The sequence below is a fragment of the Thalassophryne amazonica genome, chromosome 5 (assembly GCF_902500255.1).
Source record: "Thalassophryne amazonica chromosome 5, fThaAma1.1, whole genome shotgun sequence".
NCBI lineage: Eukaryota > Metazoa > Chordata > Actinopteri > Batrachoidiformes > Batrachoididae > Thalassophryne > Thalassophryne amazonica.
Window position 1 is genome coordinate 64,530,695 of NC_047107.1, and position 19,204 is coordinate 64,549,898.

The following is a 19,204-nucleotide window of genomic DNA, read 5'->3' on the forward strand; positions in this document are numbered from 1 at the left end:
TGACTAGATTAGACCAGACCAGACCACAGCGCATTGTTTCTTAAAGAAAAGAGAGGATTGTAAGGCGTGCACCCGAAACAGCTATTAACATCTGCGACAACATTCTCACTGTAGTATTCTGTGATCACCGATTCGCTGAAAACCTGTCACCTGATACGTCAGCTGCCTCGTGAAGATTTTAGACAGAGTTCCAGCAAAGCTTCAGAGCTTATGGTTCTGAGTCAGCAACTGAGCCAGCACAAAAAGTTTGGATAACAAGGTAAGCCCATCAAAAGCCTAACTTTGGGCCCCTTACCACTACAAACCTCATCAGCCTCATCAGAGTAATTGCATGTTGAGACAGTTGGCTACAGACTTCAACTAGTTGGAAACTAGATAATTTAAAGGACATATTGACTCGGTCGCACATCCAGGCACTCTGTCTGTGGGGTCTTAGCAATGTGCTTAGCAATGCCGGCTGGTGTGTAAACAATCAATAGCGGGAAATGGAGTTGATGTGACTTTTTCATTTTCACCACTGTTGTGTTTTGTTTTTTAATGCTGAGGCAGTGGGTTGTACCAACAAAGCGAGAAAAAATTAAAATCCATCATGACATACCACGAGGATTATTCATCACATCGATACTGTGTTACTTTGGGGAAAATAATCAGTAGCTGGCCCCTCCTGGAGCAGACCAGCAATTCATGCATACGTGACATAAATGATATAAAATACAAAAATACCTGGTGTGTCTCTGAGGTAGGAACAAATATCAGGATATTCATTGAACATCCTTCCATTGTGTCGGATCATTTTTCCATCGTCGTGCTTCGTGTTGGTACGGACGAAATGCTAGTCCTGCTGCTGCTAATTTGGTTATATAGCGCTCCCGGGCAATATTATCCAAACCCTCTGAATAGCTGAAGGCCACACTAAGGTCCCAACAACAGAAACATAATGAAATTCAAACAAATAATTACTTAAATCTGGAATTCAAGAGCAAATACAACTCCCACATATACAATGTATCTCTATAGTAAAACACACAGACAGCCACGGAGTATCGCAGCAGCGACAGACTTGACAGGGAAGTAAACTGGCAGTGACGTGGCCACGACCAAGTCATTATATCGTACATTATTTAATGTTGTTAGTAACTATTAATAATTGTAAGTCTGTCTGTGCACATGCTCTGAAAACATGTGGTTGCTGATATTTTTTTACTGACGGCGAAAATTAAGCGTTTTGAACCACTGAATCAATATAAAGCAACTGTGTTGAAATGGTTCAGTGTTTGAAGCAATTAAATGTGGCGACATCTGCTGGCCAATCTTTAACATAGCACTTGCATGGAACGATTTGAATTCGTATGAAATGTAAACATTCAAAAAATTATTAAAAAATATATTAACAAACACATAAATACATAAAATACAGGTAACATAAAAAAGAAAAAAAAACTTGTTTCCACTGTGGCCCAACAAAATACTCACAGGCAAAAATGCATTCATACATACATAAAACCCCTAACAGTTAATAAAATAAAAATATATAGTATTTTATATTTTTTCTCAAAAATAAATAAATTGACTGTTCTCTTGTTGAGCCAGTTCTTGGAATAAAAACTGTCTGATCCTGTTTTTAAAAAGGTTTTTATTTGAAAACAAGATCATTTCAGCAGTGTTGGTTCCTCTTCTCTCCAGTTTTGGAGAAGACTCACACGGGAACAGAAGCTGCTGGCATATGAAGATAGATTTTGTCCAGCTTGTAAAAAGTTGGATAAACCGCTGCCTCCATCCTCCCTAACTCTCCTTGGAAATTCACTGCAGAAAATGGTTATGGGGAGCATTAGTATGGCTAAAATCCTTCAGCTTCTGGGGGGCTTCGCAACCCCCCAGACCCCCCAACCAGGGCCCTCTTCACCTCCAGCCATTTTAAGCATTTTTCATTATTTGCCTCTTACATGCCGGTAGATGAGCCTACTGAAAAGTTTGGAAAAAGGAAGGATCATGGACGTGGAGAGGAGAAGAATCAAACACAGTTTCCCTTTTTTCAATTCAATTTTCAATTTATTTTCATTTATATAGCGCCAAATCACAACAGAGTTGCCTCAAAGCGTTTCACACAGGTAACGTCTAACCTTACCAACCCCCAGAGCAACAGTGGTAAGGAAAAACTCCCTCTGAGGAAGAAACCTCAAGCAGACCAGACTCAAATAGGTGACCCTCTGCTTGGGCCATGCTACAAACATAAATTACATAACAATTCACAGAACAATTCACGGACGAATATACAAGAAATGCTATTGGCGCACAGGACAGGAGGATTGCCCTTCTATTATTATTTTTATTAGTAAACGAGGACTGTTTTTTTTTTTAATTGGTTAGGGTGACAAAAAATTTTCGACGCATGCGCCGTGTGTGTGCAGTCTCACTCCAGTCAAGATCCCAAAGTTGGCAACCCTGCAACGGAGAAAGCGATCAGAGCGCAGCAGCCACACGGGCTGATAGCTGCTGCGTTCACTGCGCTTCGGCCATTTCAAAGCATCACTGAGTATTGCCTCGTTTCTGCTTAAAACGGCCACGTTTCTGCTTAAAACTGACTTTAGAATGATTTAAGAGGTTTTACATTGTCATCTGATGGTTAATAATCCCATTAATCCATTTGATCACTTTGGGTGAAGAGACTCTGTCACAGATGAGCTGCTGAGCTCCGAAATGACGCATGCGCAGTGGAGGAAGGGCAGACCAATTTTAAGGTCGGGACCGTTCGGTCTGTGACAGCTGTCAAGCTGATTTCACTCTGTATCTTCATCTTGGGACTCCAGCGAGGAGCGGTCGCATCCCCTCCTCGCTCTTCTCCCTCTGTGCTTTTCTATCTCTGCTCCAACCTTCAAAAGCCCCAACTTCACCAGACTGTGAATTCTTTGAACTACATTTGGATTAACCATGGAATGGTCTCTGAACGCTATTGACACCATTTTTTCAACAAGGAAATCAGGGCTGGGGGACCCTGTGTGCCCTGATGGAACTTATCCTGTGGGCTATTTTCTCGACGCCTGGGAGAAGTGGCGTGTTGTGTGCTTGGTACCACTTTCTGTGGAGGACGTCAAAGACTATTTATATTTGGTTTTATTGTGGGAGGGCTGGTGCTTATTGGTTAATTTGCTGCCCTGACCTCCCGGAGAATTTGCAAGACGGCTGCTACCAGAACCATGACCCGTCACCTGTCCGTCATGATTAATGATTTGGGCAAAGCAATACATTCTCAGACTGCGTTAACCCTTGAACTCAGATGTAAGTTGGATAACATCTCAGAGCAAATGTATGCCTTGCAAAGGAAGATGTCAGAGACCAGGGAATACTCATAATTGGATTTGGTCAGTCAGAGGAGCCGCAGATGTGTTTCTCTGCTCAACCCTAAACATGGCAGGCTTAAGCCCAGGTTACACATAGGCGGTTTTGTCGGCGGGTAGTATGTAGACTGAAGTTCACGGTAGTTCCGGCTGTTTTCGCGGTGGAAAGGGGCGGAGCATTTCGCCGGCGTTTTGAGCACCGTACTAGCCGCAAATACGCGGATAAAATGCCGCTAAATCCGCCGAATAAAGTGACGTTTTGACGCTGTAGCATCCGGCACACGTCAGGCAATGGGGGTTAATACCCAGTTCTAGCCTTTACAATCGCAGGTTATGACGCGCGTGAGAACGGCGGTGTTCTGCTGCCGCCGATAATGCCCTGTGTACCGCTGCATTTATCCAGGCAAATCCTGCGTTACTCCAGGAACTTTTGCATATACGCACCGCCCCCAGAGTATAATAGGCTGAAGCAGCTGTCACTGCAGGGGGAGGGAGCTCATCTCTCAGCCTTTTCTTTTCCTCTCCTTTTCACCTCCTCAACGTGTTGCTCGTCTCCACCACAGTCCTCTCCTCTGCTTCTGAACCAGACCTCCTGGTAAGTCCTTGCCACTGTCAATTTTATTTTAGGAGGCATACTGGAGTTTCTCTGCAAAAATATCTGGAGCTGGCCATGAGTGAGAGGCCTCCATGCAGCGCGCTAGCGTTTTTATACTGACCGCTGCCTATCAGCCGTTTGGAACGCCGTTAACCGGGAGGTGGCGTTTAGAACGGCGTACTGTCCACTAGCGCCGCCGTTTTGTCTTCCTCTGACGCCGGTTAAAACGCCTTTGAGGACGCCGATGTGGGCTCTATCACCATTTTACATGCCATTGGTTAGGGATACAACGCTGGCCGCCAATTACGGCGGTGTAAACTGCAGCACTACAGGAAGGGGCGGGATGAAACAGCGATTAAAAACTATCAAACACCGTTGTTCGCGTTGTCTCCGTCGTCACGTGAATTCTCTGGAAGCGCTCCCGGAATTATTCGACATGTTGAATAATTTTTCGACGATTCCTGGTAAAGCCGGAACTAAGCCATGCCCCCTAGTGCCGGCGTTAACAATGGTGTGTGATCCTTAAGACAGCCAAAAACTCTTCTGGGACGCATCCAGGAGCTCTTAAAGTCTATGTGTAAACGGGGCTTTAGCAGCCTCTGAAAGTCAAAACGCCCCACTGTTTTCCTCCAGAAGAATTTCTACGGCCTTGATGAACCATTTGGCTACCCTCTTATCTTCTGCCCACACCTACAGTCTGATGTTGTCAAGGCAACTCCAGACATTATGCACACACTGACAGAAACTGATACAAACTCATCTGATTGATACAAAAACATCTCATCAGCACACATGACATGACACTAAAGTGAATGAACCAATTGAACTACAAAACACAACAATTTAAGAACACTAACAACACTGTTAAACTAACATGAACCATAATAACAACATTTAAAAACCCAAAACCCTGAACTCCCATGGTGCAGTGCAGCACAATGTCAACTGTTCACTGTTGTTAGCGACTATTACTAATTTTTCCAAAAATTATTAGTCCTGTCAACTGCTCTGTTTTTGCAGCGTTCATCCTTGACCCAACATACATATGCATACCAAACGGAAAATGTCAGCTCTCCCCAGTTTCTCCATGATCAAAGCCATACATATGCACGTATACACGCACACAGAGGCCACTTGGCTATTATAATATAGATAACACAACCTTGGCACTTCCATAAAATCTCCTGGTGATATGACGGCATCTATAAAAATATTATGGGCTCCACGGAACACCTTGAAAATCCCTCTACAGTTAAAGCCAGACATTGACAGTGATATGTTACCCCACCTAATCAATGACACCCTCTTGGATAAGATTTCAAACCTTGACCTTCTGTGAGGCCTATCGCTCAAAATAAAACAGGGTTTTATTGTTTAGTATATAAAATATCAGAAAATGGTGAGAAATATGCATGAAAGTTTAATTAAAATTAACATTATATTGTCAGATGAGTATTGGAGAAGGTTCATTTTATTTATTTATTTATTCATTTATTTTAATGTTTTTGATTGATAATTGAAAACCATTTAAACAATTGTCAAAATTGCTGACAATTAAAGTTGATCATTATGATGGAACATTTTGGAGAAAACCATGGCAGCAACACATTTACATTCCTGAATAAGTATTTTTTTTTCCTCTCCTTATTGCAGATACAGTAGCTTCAACTAAAGGCTGTTATTTGCTGTTGCACATCTGCTGCGCCTATGGCCAGTGGTGGGCACAGTTCGGCTAATCTGCTAAATGGTAATTAGCAAAGCTAACTTTTTGTTAGCAGACTGGCTTTTCAGCTAACCTCAAAAACCATCAGCAGACCAATTAGCATCTGGTAAATTTAGTTTCGCTAACTTTTAGTTCACTAAATTTTTTTTGCTGGCATAGTTAATAAATCCAAACAGTCAAAAACATTTGTAAACCTTAAAATTATACGTGTTAGATCTTGTCTGTTATGTGTTTTGCAGCAGTCAGGTAGCTGGGCTCAACTCTACCCAAGTAGAAGGGGGTGGGCTACCAGACTGCTACAAAGAAAAAAGTCATTTACATTCAACAGACACTGCCCCAGACATGTGGCAGGTGCCATCAAAGGCAAAACAGTTTTCACTTATGGTTTTGATTTATAAACAAAACTAATTCTGGACAGTTCACCTACATTAAGGTCAACTCTGTCATTTTTACAAAGTGAAAATATTACAAATATCTTTTACTTTTAAAGTAATGCGCTAATTTTGAAGGTTTGAATATTTAAACTCACAGATGCCAAAAGGCATTATGGAAAAATTAGCCTCATCATCACTGGTTGGTTGGTTGGTTTACTTATTTGTAAAAGACAACTACACACAAGTTACTTTAATGTTTCTGTTGGTATTAACAAATAAATGTGTATTTGGAAATGTCATTTTTTTTCCATTTGTAACAAAAAGGCATTTGCAAAACTGAAAATTGTTAAGTGTGATTCAGCGCAACGAATAGTCGTGTGACAATTGGATGCTATTCACACTCCCATCCAGTAGATGGCAGTGTTCTATGGATTTTGACCTTTTTTTTTTTTTACAAATAAATAAAACAAACAACCAGTGACGAGGAGGCTCATTTCCCATAATGCCTTTTTTGCATCTGTGATTTTTAATGTTCAAACCTTCAAAATTAGCACATTACTTTAAGACTAAAAGATATTTGTGATATTTTCACTTTGTAAAAATGACAGAGTTGACCCTAATGTTGATGAACTGTCTGGAATTAGTTTTGTTTATAAATCAAAATCCATAAGTGAAAACTGCTTTGCCTTTGATGGCACCTGCTACACGTCTGGGGCATTGTATTTTGAATGTAAATAATTATTCCTTACAGCAGGGGGCAGGGTGGACAAAGACAGAAGCGCTGACTTGTTTGTGTTGGGTTTATGACCGCATTTGTTCCACTCAGAAATGTTGGTGGTGCTTAAACTCAAAAATGGCTTGTTAGTAGCTGACGGTGTACCGGAGTCAATGCTAAAAGTTAACGTTAGCTGTAGCTTCTGCTACATTTTTTTTATTTGTTTATCGGTTGAGTGTTATAAAATTTAACTTTTCAGTTTGCGGATAAGCGGTTATCAAAGCTAACTTTTTGATTAGCTGTGTCCTCCACTGCCTACAGCCAAAGCAAAGAATTATGGGTAATCAAACAATGCAGAGGCTCTTTGACATGCTGAAGTACATCTTCACCAACACAGTAGAGTATCACTTCTGCTGCATGTCAAAGAAGCTAAGAAGCAAACACAGGAGCTTGATGTTTATGTTAAACATAAAGCAATGCAGATTAATTTCAGCACAGAGGAAGCTCAGGTAATTGCTTTAAAAAAACTCTTGTCCTCCTCTTAGTGATATAACAAGCTTTGTTACACTCTGGTCGGCTAATTGTGTCAACTGCTGGCTTATTCTTCTCCATTGTTTGGGACTGATGTCGCCAACTGAACGCCCCCCTCCCCCCCCTAAAAATCGGTCCGCCCTGCCTTCACTGTGCATGCATCATATCTGACCGTCAGCAGCGATTCACCAATTATTTATCACCTCGTTTCTGGTTAAAACTACACTCCAGTCATCATCTATCTCAGCGACAGATATCTGAAGCTTTTGTACAGCAATTACTTCCACATAAATTCAGCATTATTTCATCATAAAAGACGGGGGACCAATCAGAGCACAACACTAGCAGGTCTGAATTTAACGTGTTGCTGCACCTACGTCATTTCAGAGTGTCAGCAGCGATTCACTAATTATCACCTCGTTTCTACTTAAAACTGACTTTAGAATGATTTAAGAGGTTTTACATTGTCATCTGATGGTTAATAATCACATTATTACCTTTTGATCACTTTGGGTGTAGAGCGTCAGACTCAGAGTCAGTCTCAGATGCATGCACTGTGAAGGCAGGGCGGACCAATTTTTAGAGGGGACTGTATGGTCAGCAACACACCGCCATGGGCTGCCTCCAGTGGCCATATAGAGCTGGAAAGCCAAACAGCCACTCTACCGTCCACAAACATTGGTAAAGATGTATTCAATGTGCAGCAGTGCTAAATTAAACACTGGACTTAAAACACACACACTAGTTTCCCTCTTGTGACATAAAAACTAACGAAACATTTGCATGTTACATCAAAAAAACAATTTTTTAAGGAAAGAGTTTCTAGACATTTTTTTAATTAATAAAGATATCTTGATTTCAACACATTTTTATTCTTTTCTACAACGTTCCATTATGTTAAATGTTACCAGTCATAAAGTGAACAAATTCCGTAGCATTCCTGCTCACCTTCCCAGGGTTCGCGCATGAAGTGAGCCGTCACTGACTTTTGGTCTTGTCCGTATATGTTTTTTGCCACAAGTGTATACTGGCCATTGTTGAGGTGCGTTGGACTGTCTAGCTGCAGGCAGCCATGGTACTCCCTCTCTGTGACATCATGGATCATGGTCATGATGTAATCTCCCTCCAACACCACCTCGCCATTCAGTAACCACTCGAATTCAGGCACTGGATTACCTGGAAATAGAATAGAAAGACAAACATAATTAGTCATACAGAATATGTGAGTACTATATAGGCCCTGAGGCCCACGGGTGTTATCCCCGGATTCTGCAGTGTGAAATGGATAAGAATCTACAATTCTCCTTGGTTGAGACACCAGTCTATCTCTGGTTATTTCCCCAGCTAAGGCTGGTACCCATTTACATCTGGGTGGACTGGGTCCATGCAGATGAAGTGTCTTATCAGGAATCAAACCCAGGTATGACTGTTTGATATAAATACTGCTTATCCCACTGCACTACCTGCTCTATACATCTGAAACAAGGAAGTCATTGTTGCAGTGGTCATAAATTACTGAGGAGCTGAACCTGTTTTATGCCAGGTTTGAAAGAGACCCTCCAACATCCCTCACCCATCCCAGCAACAATGGACTACCTGCCCACCTGGACACTTCTTTCCCCTCCCCTCTGCAACCCCAACCGGACTAACAATCTGTGAAGAGGATGTGTGCCAGCAGTTTCGCAGACAAAAGATGAAGAAGGCTCCGGGACCTGATGGTGCCTCTCCCTCATGTCTGAGAGCCTGTGCTGAGCAGCTGACCCCCATCTTCACACAGATTTTCAATAGATCTCTGGAGCTGTGTGAGGTCCCCTCCTGTTTCAAACACTCCACTATCCCAGTCTCAAAGAAACCCTTCATAACAGGATTAAATAATTACAGCCCTGTCACCCTGACATCTGTAGTCATGAAGTCTTTTGAACGACTGGTGTTGAGCCACCTGAAGGACCTAACAGGACCCCTGCTGGACCACCTGCAGTTTGCCTACCGGGGAAACAGGTCAGTTAAGGATGCAGTCAACATGGAGCTGCATTACATCCTACAGCACCTGGACTCTGCAGGGACATACGTGAGGATCCTGTTTCTGGACATCAGCTCTGTGTTCAACACCATTATCCCTGACATTCTACACCAAAAACTCTCCAGCTTCTCTGTGCCATCTCCCACCTGTCAGTTCATCTCCAACTTCCTGACTGACAGGACACAGCAGGTGAGGCTAGGGAGCATCACATCCAGCACATGGACAATCAGCACTGTTGTCCCTCAGGGGCGTGTGCTCTCCCCACTGCTCTTCTCCCTCTACACATCCAACCTCAATTCCAATGAAGTTGGGACCTTGTGTAAAATGTAAATAAAAACAGAATACAACGATTTGCAAATCCTCTTCAACCTATATTCAATTGAATATGCCACGATATGCCCCCCCAAACACACACCTTCAACAACCCTGTGTCTACTGTGGACACTTTCTGGTTCCTGGGATCCACCATGTCCCGGGATCTGAAGTGGACCTCCCACATAGACTATATCAGGAAAAATGCACAGCAGAGGATGTACTTCCTCAGACAGCTCAGGAAGTTCAACCTGCCCCAGGAACTGCTCAGCATCTTCTACACATCCATCATCCAGTCTGTCCTGTGCATCTCGATCTCTGTTTGGTTTCCCTCTGCCTCCAAATACAACAGGCACAGACTTCAACGAACTATCAGGTCTGCAGAAAAAATCATCAGAGCCAGCCTGCCCTCCATCCAGACTTATACCGGTCCAGGACATGGAGGTGAGCTGGTAACATCTCTGCAGACCCCTCACACCCTGGACACACACTGTTTAAACTCCTCCTCTCTGGTTGATGTTACAGAGCTCTGTACGTCAAAACATGGAGATACAGAAACAGTTTCTTTCCACAGGCCATCACACTGATGAACAACTTAACCAGACAAAAACTCACTAATTCATCTACCTCATGCGCAACTTCAGTCTGTCTGTTTTTCCTTTGCACACATTTTTTTGCAAATTTTTATTTGCACAATTTTTATTGTGAATTATATAGTGTTTAGTGTATATTTACACATGCACGTACAGAAAGAGTACAGTTCAAACTGGAGTCCAATTCTGTGTATTCTTTGTAGATGCTTGGTGAATAAACGCTATTTTGATTCTGATTCTGATTCAAGAAGAATAGAATGCGCAGTGAGCACCAAAGATCCTGAAGTGAAGCAGCGAGGTGGGTTTTTTATGTGTTTTTATTTTTTTTTAAATCTTCATTTATATAGCGCCAAATCACAACAGAGTTGCCACAAAGTACTTCACACAGGTAAGGTCTAACCTTACCAACCCCCAGAGCAACAGTGGTAAGGAAAAACTCCCTCTGAGGAAGAAACCTCAAGCAGACCAGACTCAAAGGGGTGACCCTCTGCTTGGGCCATGCTACAAACATAAATTACAGAACAATTCACAGAACAATTCACCGACGAATATACAAGAAATGCTATTGGCGCACAGGACAGGAGGATTGCCAACACGAACACACCTCCCATCTCTGGATGGAGCTGCACCTTAAACAGAGAGAAAAAACAGAATCAGGCATCAGAAAGACAAGAAATAATGTATAATTTGTCAGCATTAAACAACAAGAAAAACAGAGAAATATTAAGGTGATCGCCGGCCACTAGCCCTAAACTTCACTAAAAGACCCAGAATTTAGGTAAAGTTGAGGCCGCAGCCCGCTCCAATTATAAAATGAATTAAAAGAGTAAAAAGCGTAAAACAAAACTGTACCAGTATGCTAGCCATATGAAAGGGAAAATAAGTGTGTCTTAAGTCTGGACTTGAAAGTCTCCACAGAATCTGACTGTTTTATTGACGCAGGGAGATCATTCCACAGAACAGGGGCACGATAAGAGAAAGCTCTGTGACCCACAGACTTCTTATTCACCTTAGGGACACAAAGTAGTCCTGCACTTTGAGAACGTAAAGCCCGGGCCGGTACGTAAGGTTTAATTAGGTCAACTAGGTAGGGAGGTGCCAGTCCATGAATAATTTTATAGGTTAGTAGCAGAACCTTAAAATCTGATCTCACTGGGACAGGAAGCCAGTGAAGGGATGCCAAAATGGGTGTAATGTGGTAGTACTTTCTGCTTCGTGTCAAAAGTCTGGCTGCAGCATTTTGAACCAATTGAAGACTGCTAATGCTAGACTGCGGTAAACCAGAAAATAGAACATTGCAGTAGTCCAATCTAGAAGAGATAACTGCATGGATCAGGGTCTCAGCATCAGCCATCGACAGGATGGGACGAATCTTCGCTATATTTCACAGGTGGAAGAAAGCAGTCCTAGTAATATTTCTAATGTGGAGGCCAAAGGACAACAAAGGATCAAAATTACCCCAAGGTTCCTCACTTTGTCAGTGTGATGTATGACACATGAGCCGAGGCTGAGCGTTTACTCCTATTTTGTTTAATGGTTGCTTTCAGTTCACTTTCATTGGTTATTTTACAAATAAAATGATGCGTGTCTGTGAGAGTGAGGGAGTGGAAGGGGAGGTAGGGATGCAAGGTACTTTTCTTGTAAAATATGAGGGTTTTTTCTCCCTCCTGTAGCATTTGTATTTTGCAGTGGCCATAATAGTAATTTATTTTAGCTTCTTCATTTTAGCTCAGGTTCACCACACTAGATATGATATGGATCTACAGTTTGAATTTTTAAATAATTCATCACCATGTACATGCATTGTTAATCCACTTATGTAAGGTGCAATGAACTGTTGAACCATCCTGGACTTTAGATCAGGATTTTGTGGATCAAAGGTGTAAATGCTTTCTGGTGATGGAAGATATTAATGTTTCTTTTTATTTACATAGAGTACATGTGCATTATGTGAGGTGCTTTAATGTGTGGGTGGATGTTAGTGGGTGTGTGAATGCTATTGTAATGTTTTACTCTCTTTTATTGTCCTAGGGACTGAGTTCTTTTTAACAGAGTGTAATTTTTTTGTTGTTGTATACACACACAGTAACATTAACGAAACCTCAAATCTTCTGACCATACTTCCAACCTCTGGAGCACAATATAGGGAGTATGCTATGTAATATTGCTGGAAAGTATTATGTTAATTAGGCTGCTGTAAAGCTGCACTTACCTGACACGCTGAAGGGGATACACCAGTGGTGGTCTGGGATTGCATCACTCAGTTTGGTGATGCTGGGAGCAACTGAGTAATAAATGAACAACAAAGAATAAAATGTGAGGTCAAACCTAGCATGGAACAAAAACAAGGTGAGGTCAAAGAGTCATCTATGAGTGAAAACAGTGAAGCATGCAACACCAGTGATTAGAAGAACAGAGGGACATTTATACTTTTCAACATTCATTTTCAGATAATTACACTTTGACATGTTAATCTAGATTGATTGTGCCAGTTTAGCAGAGGGCAAACTTACAAAGTATATCAAGCAGCACTGAGGACTCCTTCTCTCCTACAATGTTCTCCGCCGTACATGTGATCTTACGGTTGTGGTCCAGCGATGAGAGGTTGGACAGATGCACCACTGACATCTGGCCTGATGTCTCAATCTGAATGGGTCAACATATGCGTATTTCTAAACATATTGGTGACATTTAAATATTCCCCAGATACAAAGACGAAAAACTGCTTCTTATCTGCTCATCTTTACACTGTGTTTCACCAAAAAAAGTCTTGTGAGAATACCATGACTCAGTAATCCCTCATGGTGTGGCTGCTGCTGGACTTGTATGCTTGGTAATTCTCTGGATAACAGAAGTCATAAAATATTCTACAGCAGAATGCGAATCGTGCTGCATACAGCTGAATGCACCTCTGAAACTGCACCTGAATCTTTTTTTTTATTTCCAAGATCACAGTTCCACAGCAATACAAGAAGTCTATTAGGAGTAGAGTACTAATGACAAAAAAATACAAGATTGGTAGAAAACAAGACCAAGTACTGTACGTCTATTTACTTGGACATTTTTGCAAAAACATTAAAACACTTATTTACTTTAGAAGAATGGAAGGAATCTATCTTCAACAAAGAGATTCATACACATGAATCAGTTTTCATTTTGTTTACAAAATTACCAACAAACGAATTACTAAATTTTTATTGAACTCTGTGAAAAGCTTTTGTGTGTGCTGTAATAAAATTTTCTGATGGGTGTGTCAGGGTTTATCCCCAAATACTGTAATGTGATGCGAACAAGTGTCTGCTACTCCCCCTGGCCTGGATGCCAGTCCATCACAGGTTGCTTCCCCAGCCAAGACCTGTACCCACTTACAGCTGGGTGGGCTGGGACAATGCAGATAAAGTGCCTTGTCCAAGGATACAGACAGGTCGCCTAACAGGGAATCAAATCCAGGCCAATACTGTGAGAAATCTTGGAGTCATTTTTGATCAGGATATGTCATTCAATGCGCATATTAAACAAATATGTAGGACTGCTTTTTTGCATTTACGCAATATCTCTAAAATTAGAAAGGTCTTGTCTCAGAGTGATGCTGAAAAACTAATTCATGCATTTATTTCCTCTAGGCTGGACTATTGTAATTCATTATTATCAGGTTGTCCTAAAAGTTCCCTGAAAAGCCTTCAGTTAATTCAAAATGCTGCAGCTAGAGTACTAACGAGAACTAGAAGGAGAGAGCATATCTCACCCATATTGGCCTCTCTTCATTGGCTTCCTGTTAATTCTAGAATAGAATTTAAAATTCTTCTTCTTACTTATAAGGTTTTGAATAATCAGGTCCCATCTTATCTTAGGGACCTCATAGTACCATATCACCCCAATAGAGCGCGTCGCTCTCAGACTGCAGGCTTACTTGTAGTTCCTAGGGTTTGTAAGAGTAGAATGGGAGGCAGAGCCTTCAGCTTTCAGGCTCCTCTCCTGTGGAACCAGCTCCCAATTCGGATCAGGGAGACAGACACCCTCTCTACTTTTAAGATTAGGCTTAAAACTTTCCTTTTTGCTAAAGCTTATAGTTAGGGCTGGATCAGGTGACCCTGAACCATCCCTTAGTTATGCTGCTATAGACTTAGACTGCCGGGGGGTTCCCATGATGCACTGAGTGTTTCTTTCTCTTTTTGCTCTGTATGCACCACTCTGAATTTAATCATTAGTGATTGATCTCTGCTCCCCTCCACAGCATGTCTTTTTCCTGATTCTCTCCCCTCAGCCACAACCAGTCCCAGCAGAAGACTGCCCCTCCCTGAGCCTGGTTCTGCTGGAGGTTTCTTCCTGTTAAAAGGGAGTTTTTCCTTCCCACTGTCGCCAAGTGCTTGCTCACAGGGGGTCGTTTTGACCGTTGGGGTTTTTACGTAATTATTGTATGGCCTTGCCTTACAATATAAAGCGCCTTGGGGCAACTGTTTGTTGTAATTTGGCACTATATAAATAAAATTGATTGAATTTATTGACATATTGGTAGTTCGGCTCCCATCCCACTGATCTATCTACCTGCTTCTACTTTTTCCTTCAGCCCAGCAACCTTCTGTTAATGTTATCATGTTCTCTGTTTGTTCATCCCTCATATTCCATATATTTAACAGAGAATTGTTCTGGCAAGCAATATAAAACTTTTAAGATATGCTTGGTTCAGCATCAAAGCTTACTGATTCCAGAGTCAGGAGATCAGAAGTTACTAAAAATGTTTGTTTTCAAAATAAAGAAATTGCAAACTTGCTGTGTTTAATAGCCCAACTCCAAGAATTCTACTGATTTTGGGCTTTGAAGGTCAAAGTTACTGTAAGACTTTTGTTGAACTTGATCATGGGCTAGGGGGTAACATGTTGCTTCTGCAATGCCTATTTTCATTTAAAGGGGTCAGACGGTGCAAAATCAGTTTTAATCAATATTAAACATCCTCCAAGGTTCACAGTTGTATGTCTGTGCCTGTCAAAACTGTCCTGCTAGACAAAGCTCTTTTTCAAACCTCTGAGTTTATTCACTGAAAAAAGAAGTAAAGAAAAGAAAAAGGATTTGTTGACTCCACTTGACTTCATTGTGTCATCTTGTTACTTTGACTGAGTCATATCAATGGATCATGTCAATCTGACATTGCTGAAACCTTGACACCTGCATTGGCATAACTTAGTCAAGAGAAGTCAGTAAATCATTTAGTCATGTATCTGAACTCGCAATTCCACCATATGACATTCTGAGACGGTCAAAGGAAGAGGGACAGATGTAGGCATGGTGAGCAGCAGCTTTTTTTCATTTACACCAGCAACTTTAATATGGGTTGTTTTAAACATCAGTCTTCTCTGTGTCTCTGGGGTATTTTTTGGCTAAATGCCTCTTTAAAAGTCAGTAATATTGCTACATTCAAGACAAAGGTAAACTCAGAAAACTCAAGTTGGGAGCTTTTGCGTTAGAAAAAGGGTGTGTTCACTTGATCAACTTGAAAAACAATATGGATGCCTACAGTGACATATTCAAGCTTTGTTGTTGTCAATAAGTTATTCCAGCTGGTCACCGCTGGTGAACAAGACGGAAAATGTCTCAAATGTGTGTATTTGTTTTTGTTGCATTGACTCAGTGACAATATTAATTATCACAGATATCTTTGTAAAAGCTGTAACACTGCTTCACCAATATGTATAAAGAATGCAAACATATCACAAAGAAAAGTAAATAACTTGTTAAAAGTAACTAATACCACAGTCTTGCAATTGTTATTATATCAAGTCGGATAATTTGACACTCTGAATCCCATATGTTCAAATCATTTGTCTGTGTTGGAGCTTGTAATTTCTAACTTTACAGTATGTCTTGAATGTGGCATATGACTCCTTTAATCTGCAAGCCACAGCATATTTTTAGACTTGTGCAAAATGTTGTGAAAAATGAGGCTGTGGAACAGAGTCAAGGAACAAAAATGAAAACCACAAACACTTAATATATGACTAGGAATAAACCAGAAACCATTAAACCAGTGGGAAAAAAAAAAAAAAAAATTTCAAAACATAAATGTTCATTTGAAATCTAGTTAATAATGCAATTTTTCACCTTTTTTCTTTTCTTTTTTTCACACGCAATAAGTTGGTGCTGAGTTCCCTTCCTGGCTTCCTCTGAACATTATGCACATCTTTAAATGACATAGGGAAATTTACCAACAGCAGGCAATTAAAGTAAAGTCTCAGTTTCCAACCACATTGGTTAAATATTGTGCGCTGTACCTTTTAAATGTTGCTCTTCAACATAAACCATTTCAGTGTTTAATGGACAGACTAACAAAAACAAAAAACAATGTTGGAAATAGTTAGCTAGTTCCACTTAAGCTAAATGGTGTGCTCAGCATAGCCTAGCTTGATAACTGTGGCATTAATGACTGACTATAGAGTGAAATATAGGCTACATATCAATCGATATTTAAATAACGTCCAAAACATTCATATTGTTACGTCACAGAGTCTTAGACTGAGTTATTAACTGGTATATTTCATTTGGTTCTCTCCAGGTCATGAACAATCATTTTAAGGTGGAACCCAAAACTGGGAACATTAAAATGCAGATTCCGCTGGGAACAAACTGAAAAAAAAAAAAAACATCTGGTTTGAAGCCCTGACGAAAAGTAAGACAAATTAATGTAACAGATGTTCAGAAAGGATTGGAAGCAGGAAACTTTTCATTTTTAAGGTAGTATGATGCAGTGTTTTGGGCAGTCACTCTTTTGAGCGATCTACCTCAATAAGACTACTGTGACAGAGTTTATGTGCCCAACCTGATTTTGTGTCTGAGTTTGTGAGGATATGTTTGTGTGAGAAGTCACCTCATAGTTAGAGACTAACTTCATGCCCCATATCAGCTCTGGTGAGGGCACCCCAGAGGTGTTACAGGTCAATTTCAGGTTCGACCCCTCCCTTACTGTCTCATTGGATAGTCTCAGCGTCACCTTCGGAACCTCTACATACAATGAGGACACAGGAATAAAAACAGGAGGAGGAGTAAGGTAGAGGGATGGAGAGAAGTGAGGAAAGAAAAGAAGCCAGCTTAGGATTCAGGGCCAACTCTCGCCATTTTAGTTGAAACACAAGGCACGTTACAATGTAGACAACACGAGTGGAATGGCAAGCAAACATACAGACATGACCACAAAGTCACACAAGAACACTTCAGATTCCTTCCCCCTGTTTCATTTCAGCGCGCTCACCCCAACCAAACAAAGACAGTTGAAACTGATGGTCACACTGATTACTAGTGCTTGTCTTCAGCCATGGAGTACCACAGTGATTAGACACAGTCTGAAGCATCTGTCAAAACAAAGACACTGCTGCCTCTGTGGGTGCACATCCACGTGTGCACTCTTCTGACCAGAAGGTGACCTGACCATGGCCAATCACACTCTTTCATGGTGTTTGCCACCCTCATCCCTGTGGCATCCCTGGTGAATAAAACAAAAGGAAGAGCAGAGGAGAGGTGGCTGTCGACATCTACTGCAGGGGAAAAAAACTGGACAGATTCTTATCGAACCCGTATCCCCCTCGTCTGCCTCTCCTGTCATCAGAATGCTTATCACCAGGGCAACCGAGTTATCACCACAGCAACCCACTCAATCACTATAAGACGTGCTGAAAAACAATCATTTCACTGGTGGCAGGCCAGCTGCTGTATCACAATCACATATCTTAAGAGGCTCTTCGTAAATCAGTATTTTACAGCTGCTGCAGCCATCCGCAGGTCACATCGCACACACAAAGTATCCTCCTACAGCCCAAGAACCGATGGGGAGGATGGCTAGTTCAACTGAGTTTCAATCGTCTGTTCATTGTCATCAATCACTGTAGGGGAAGCCGGGGCACAGTGGATCAGAAATGTTGTTTTGTGGCAGCATAAACACATTATGCATAGGCTTAGGTCATTCTATTGTGGAATTAATACAGCAAGTTATTGTTTAAAAGGCTGTGTTATTTATGTCTCCCCAAGTGTAATTTACAGGTGTTTAAAATCGATTTTAAAATTTTCTGATTCACTGTGCCACAGACACGGGGCACAGTGAATCAGTGTCACCTTAGTATTTTTTCTGTTTTTCTTGTTGTTTAATGCTGGTAAATTATACAGTATTTTTTGTCTTTCTGATGCCTGGTTCTGTTTTTCTCTCTGGTTAAGGTGCAGCTCCATCCAGAGATGGGAGTTGTATCTGTGTTGGCGACCCTCCTGTCCTGTGCACCAACAGCAATTCTTGTATATTCGTCCGTGAATTGTTCTGTGAATTATTTCTGTAATTTATGTTTGTAGCATGGCCCAAGCAGAGAGTCACCCCTTTGAGTCTGGTCTGCTTGAGGTTTCTTCCTCAGAGGGAGTTTTTCCTTACCACTGTTGCTCTGGGAGTTGGTAAAGTTAGACCTTATCTGTGTGAAGCGCCTTGAGGCAACTCTGTTGTGATTTGGCACTATATAAAGGAAAATAAATTAAAAAAATAAAAAAATAAATAATCAGTTTCCGGGGCACAGTGAATCAACTTAGAATAAAATGAAAAAACACATGATTATAAAGATTTCTTCAAAAGTATTAAATATATGCTGATGCATATACAAACTATAATCCAGCAAACCAGCTATGTAATGTGTGAGTGTCTTATATAGTGATATAAGTCCTTTAGAAATTATTATAAATACAAATGTCATAATTTCTGTTCAAACGTGAAAACAGTTGCAATTATAGAAATAATTCATGGAAAATAAATGTATAAGCTTCAAGTAATATTTGTCATCTACTTGATACTGGGGCTTAGTAAATCATTTTCTAGATTGATTCACTGTGCCCCGGGTACATGTAACACACGAGTTATGTTATCAAATAGCTGATAGTCTGGAGAAAACATAACACATGCTCATCAGCTGGACTGGGTAGTCTTCTAACTAATAATGTTTTGGGCCACCTTTCCTCTGTTGTATATAAATACAAAGACACTGACAT

At 41.0% G+C, this 19,204-nt stretch overlaps 1 protein-coding gene across 2 annotated transcripts in view; it reads right to left on the minus strand.

Annotated features, from left to right (window-relative positions):
• ntrk2a (neurotrophic tyrosine kinase, receptor, type 2a) overlaps positions 1-19,204 on the minus strand; it is a 274,950-nt gene that overhangs the window by 212,029 nt on the left and 43,717 nt on the right. For both annotated transcript variants that reach the window (XM_034170439.1, XM_034170438.1), the window contains exons 6-9: positions 17,058-17,191; positions 12,712-12,844; positions 12,411-12,482; positions 8,222-8,449 (exon numbers count right to left, since the gene is read on the minus strand). In XM_034170439.1, the coding sequence (XP_034026330.1) occupies positions 8,222-8,449; positions 12,411-12,482; positions 12,712-12,844; positions 17,058-17,191 (567 nt within the window). The remainder of the gene's footprint in view (positions 1-8,221; positions 8,450-12,410; positions 12,483-12,711; positions 12,845-17,057; positions 17,192-19,204) is intronic.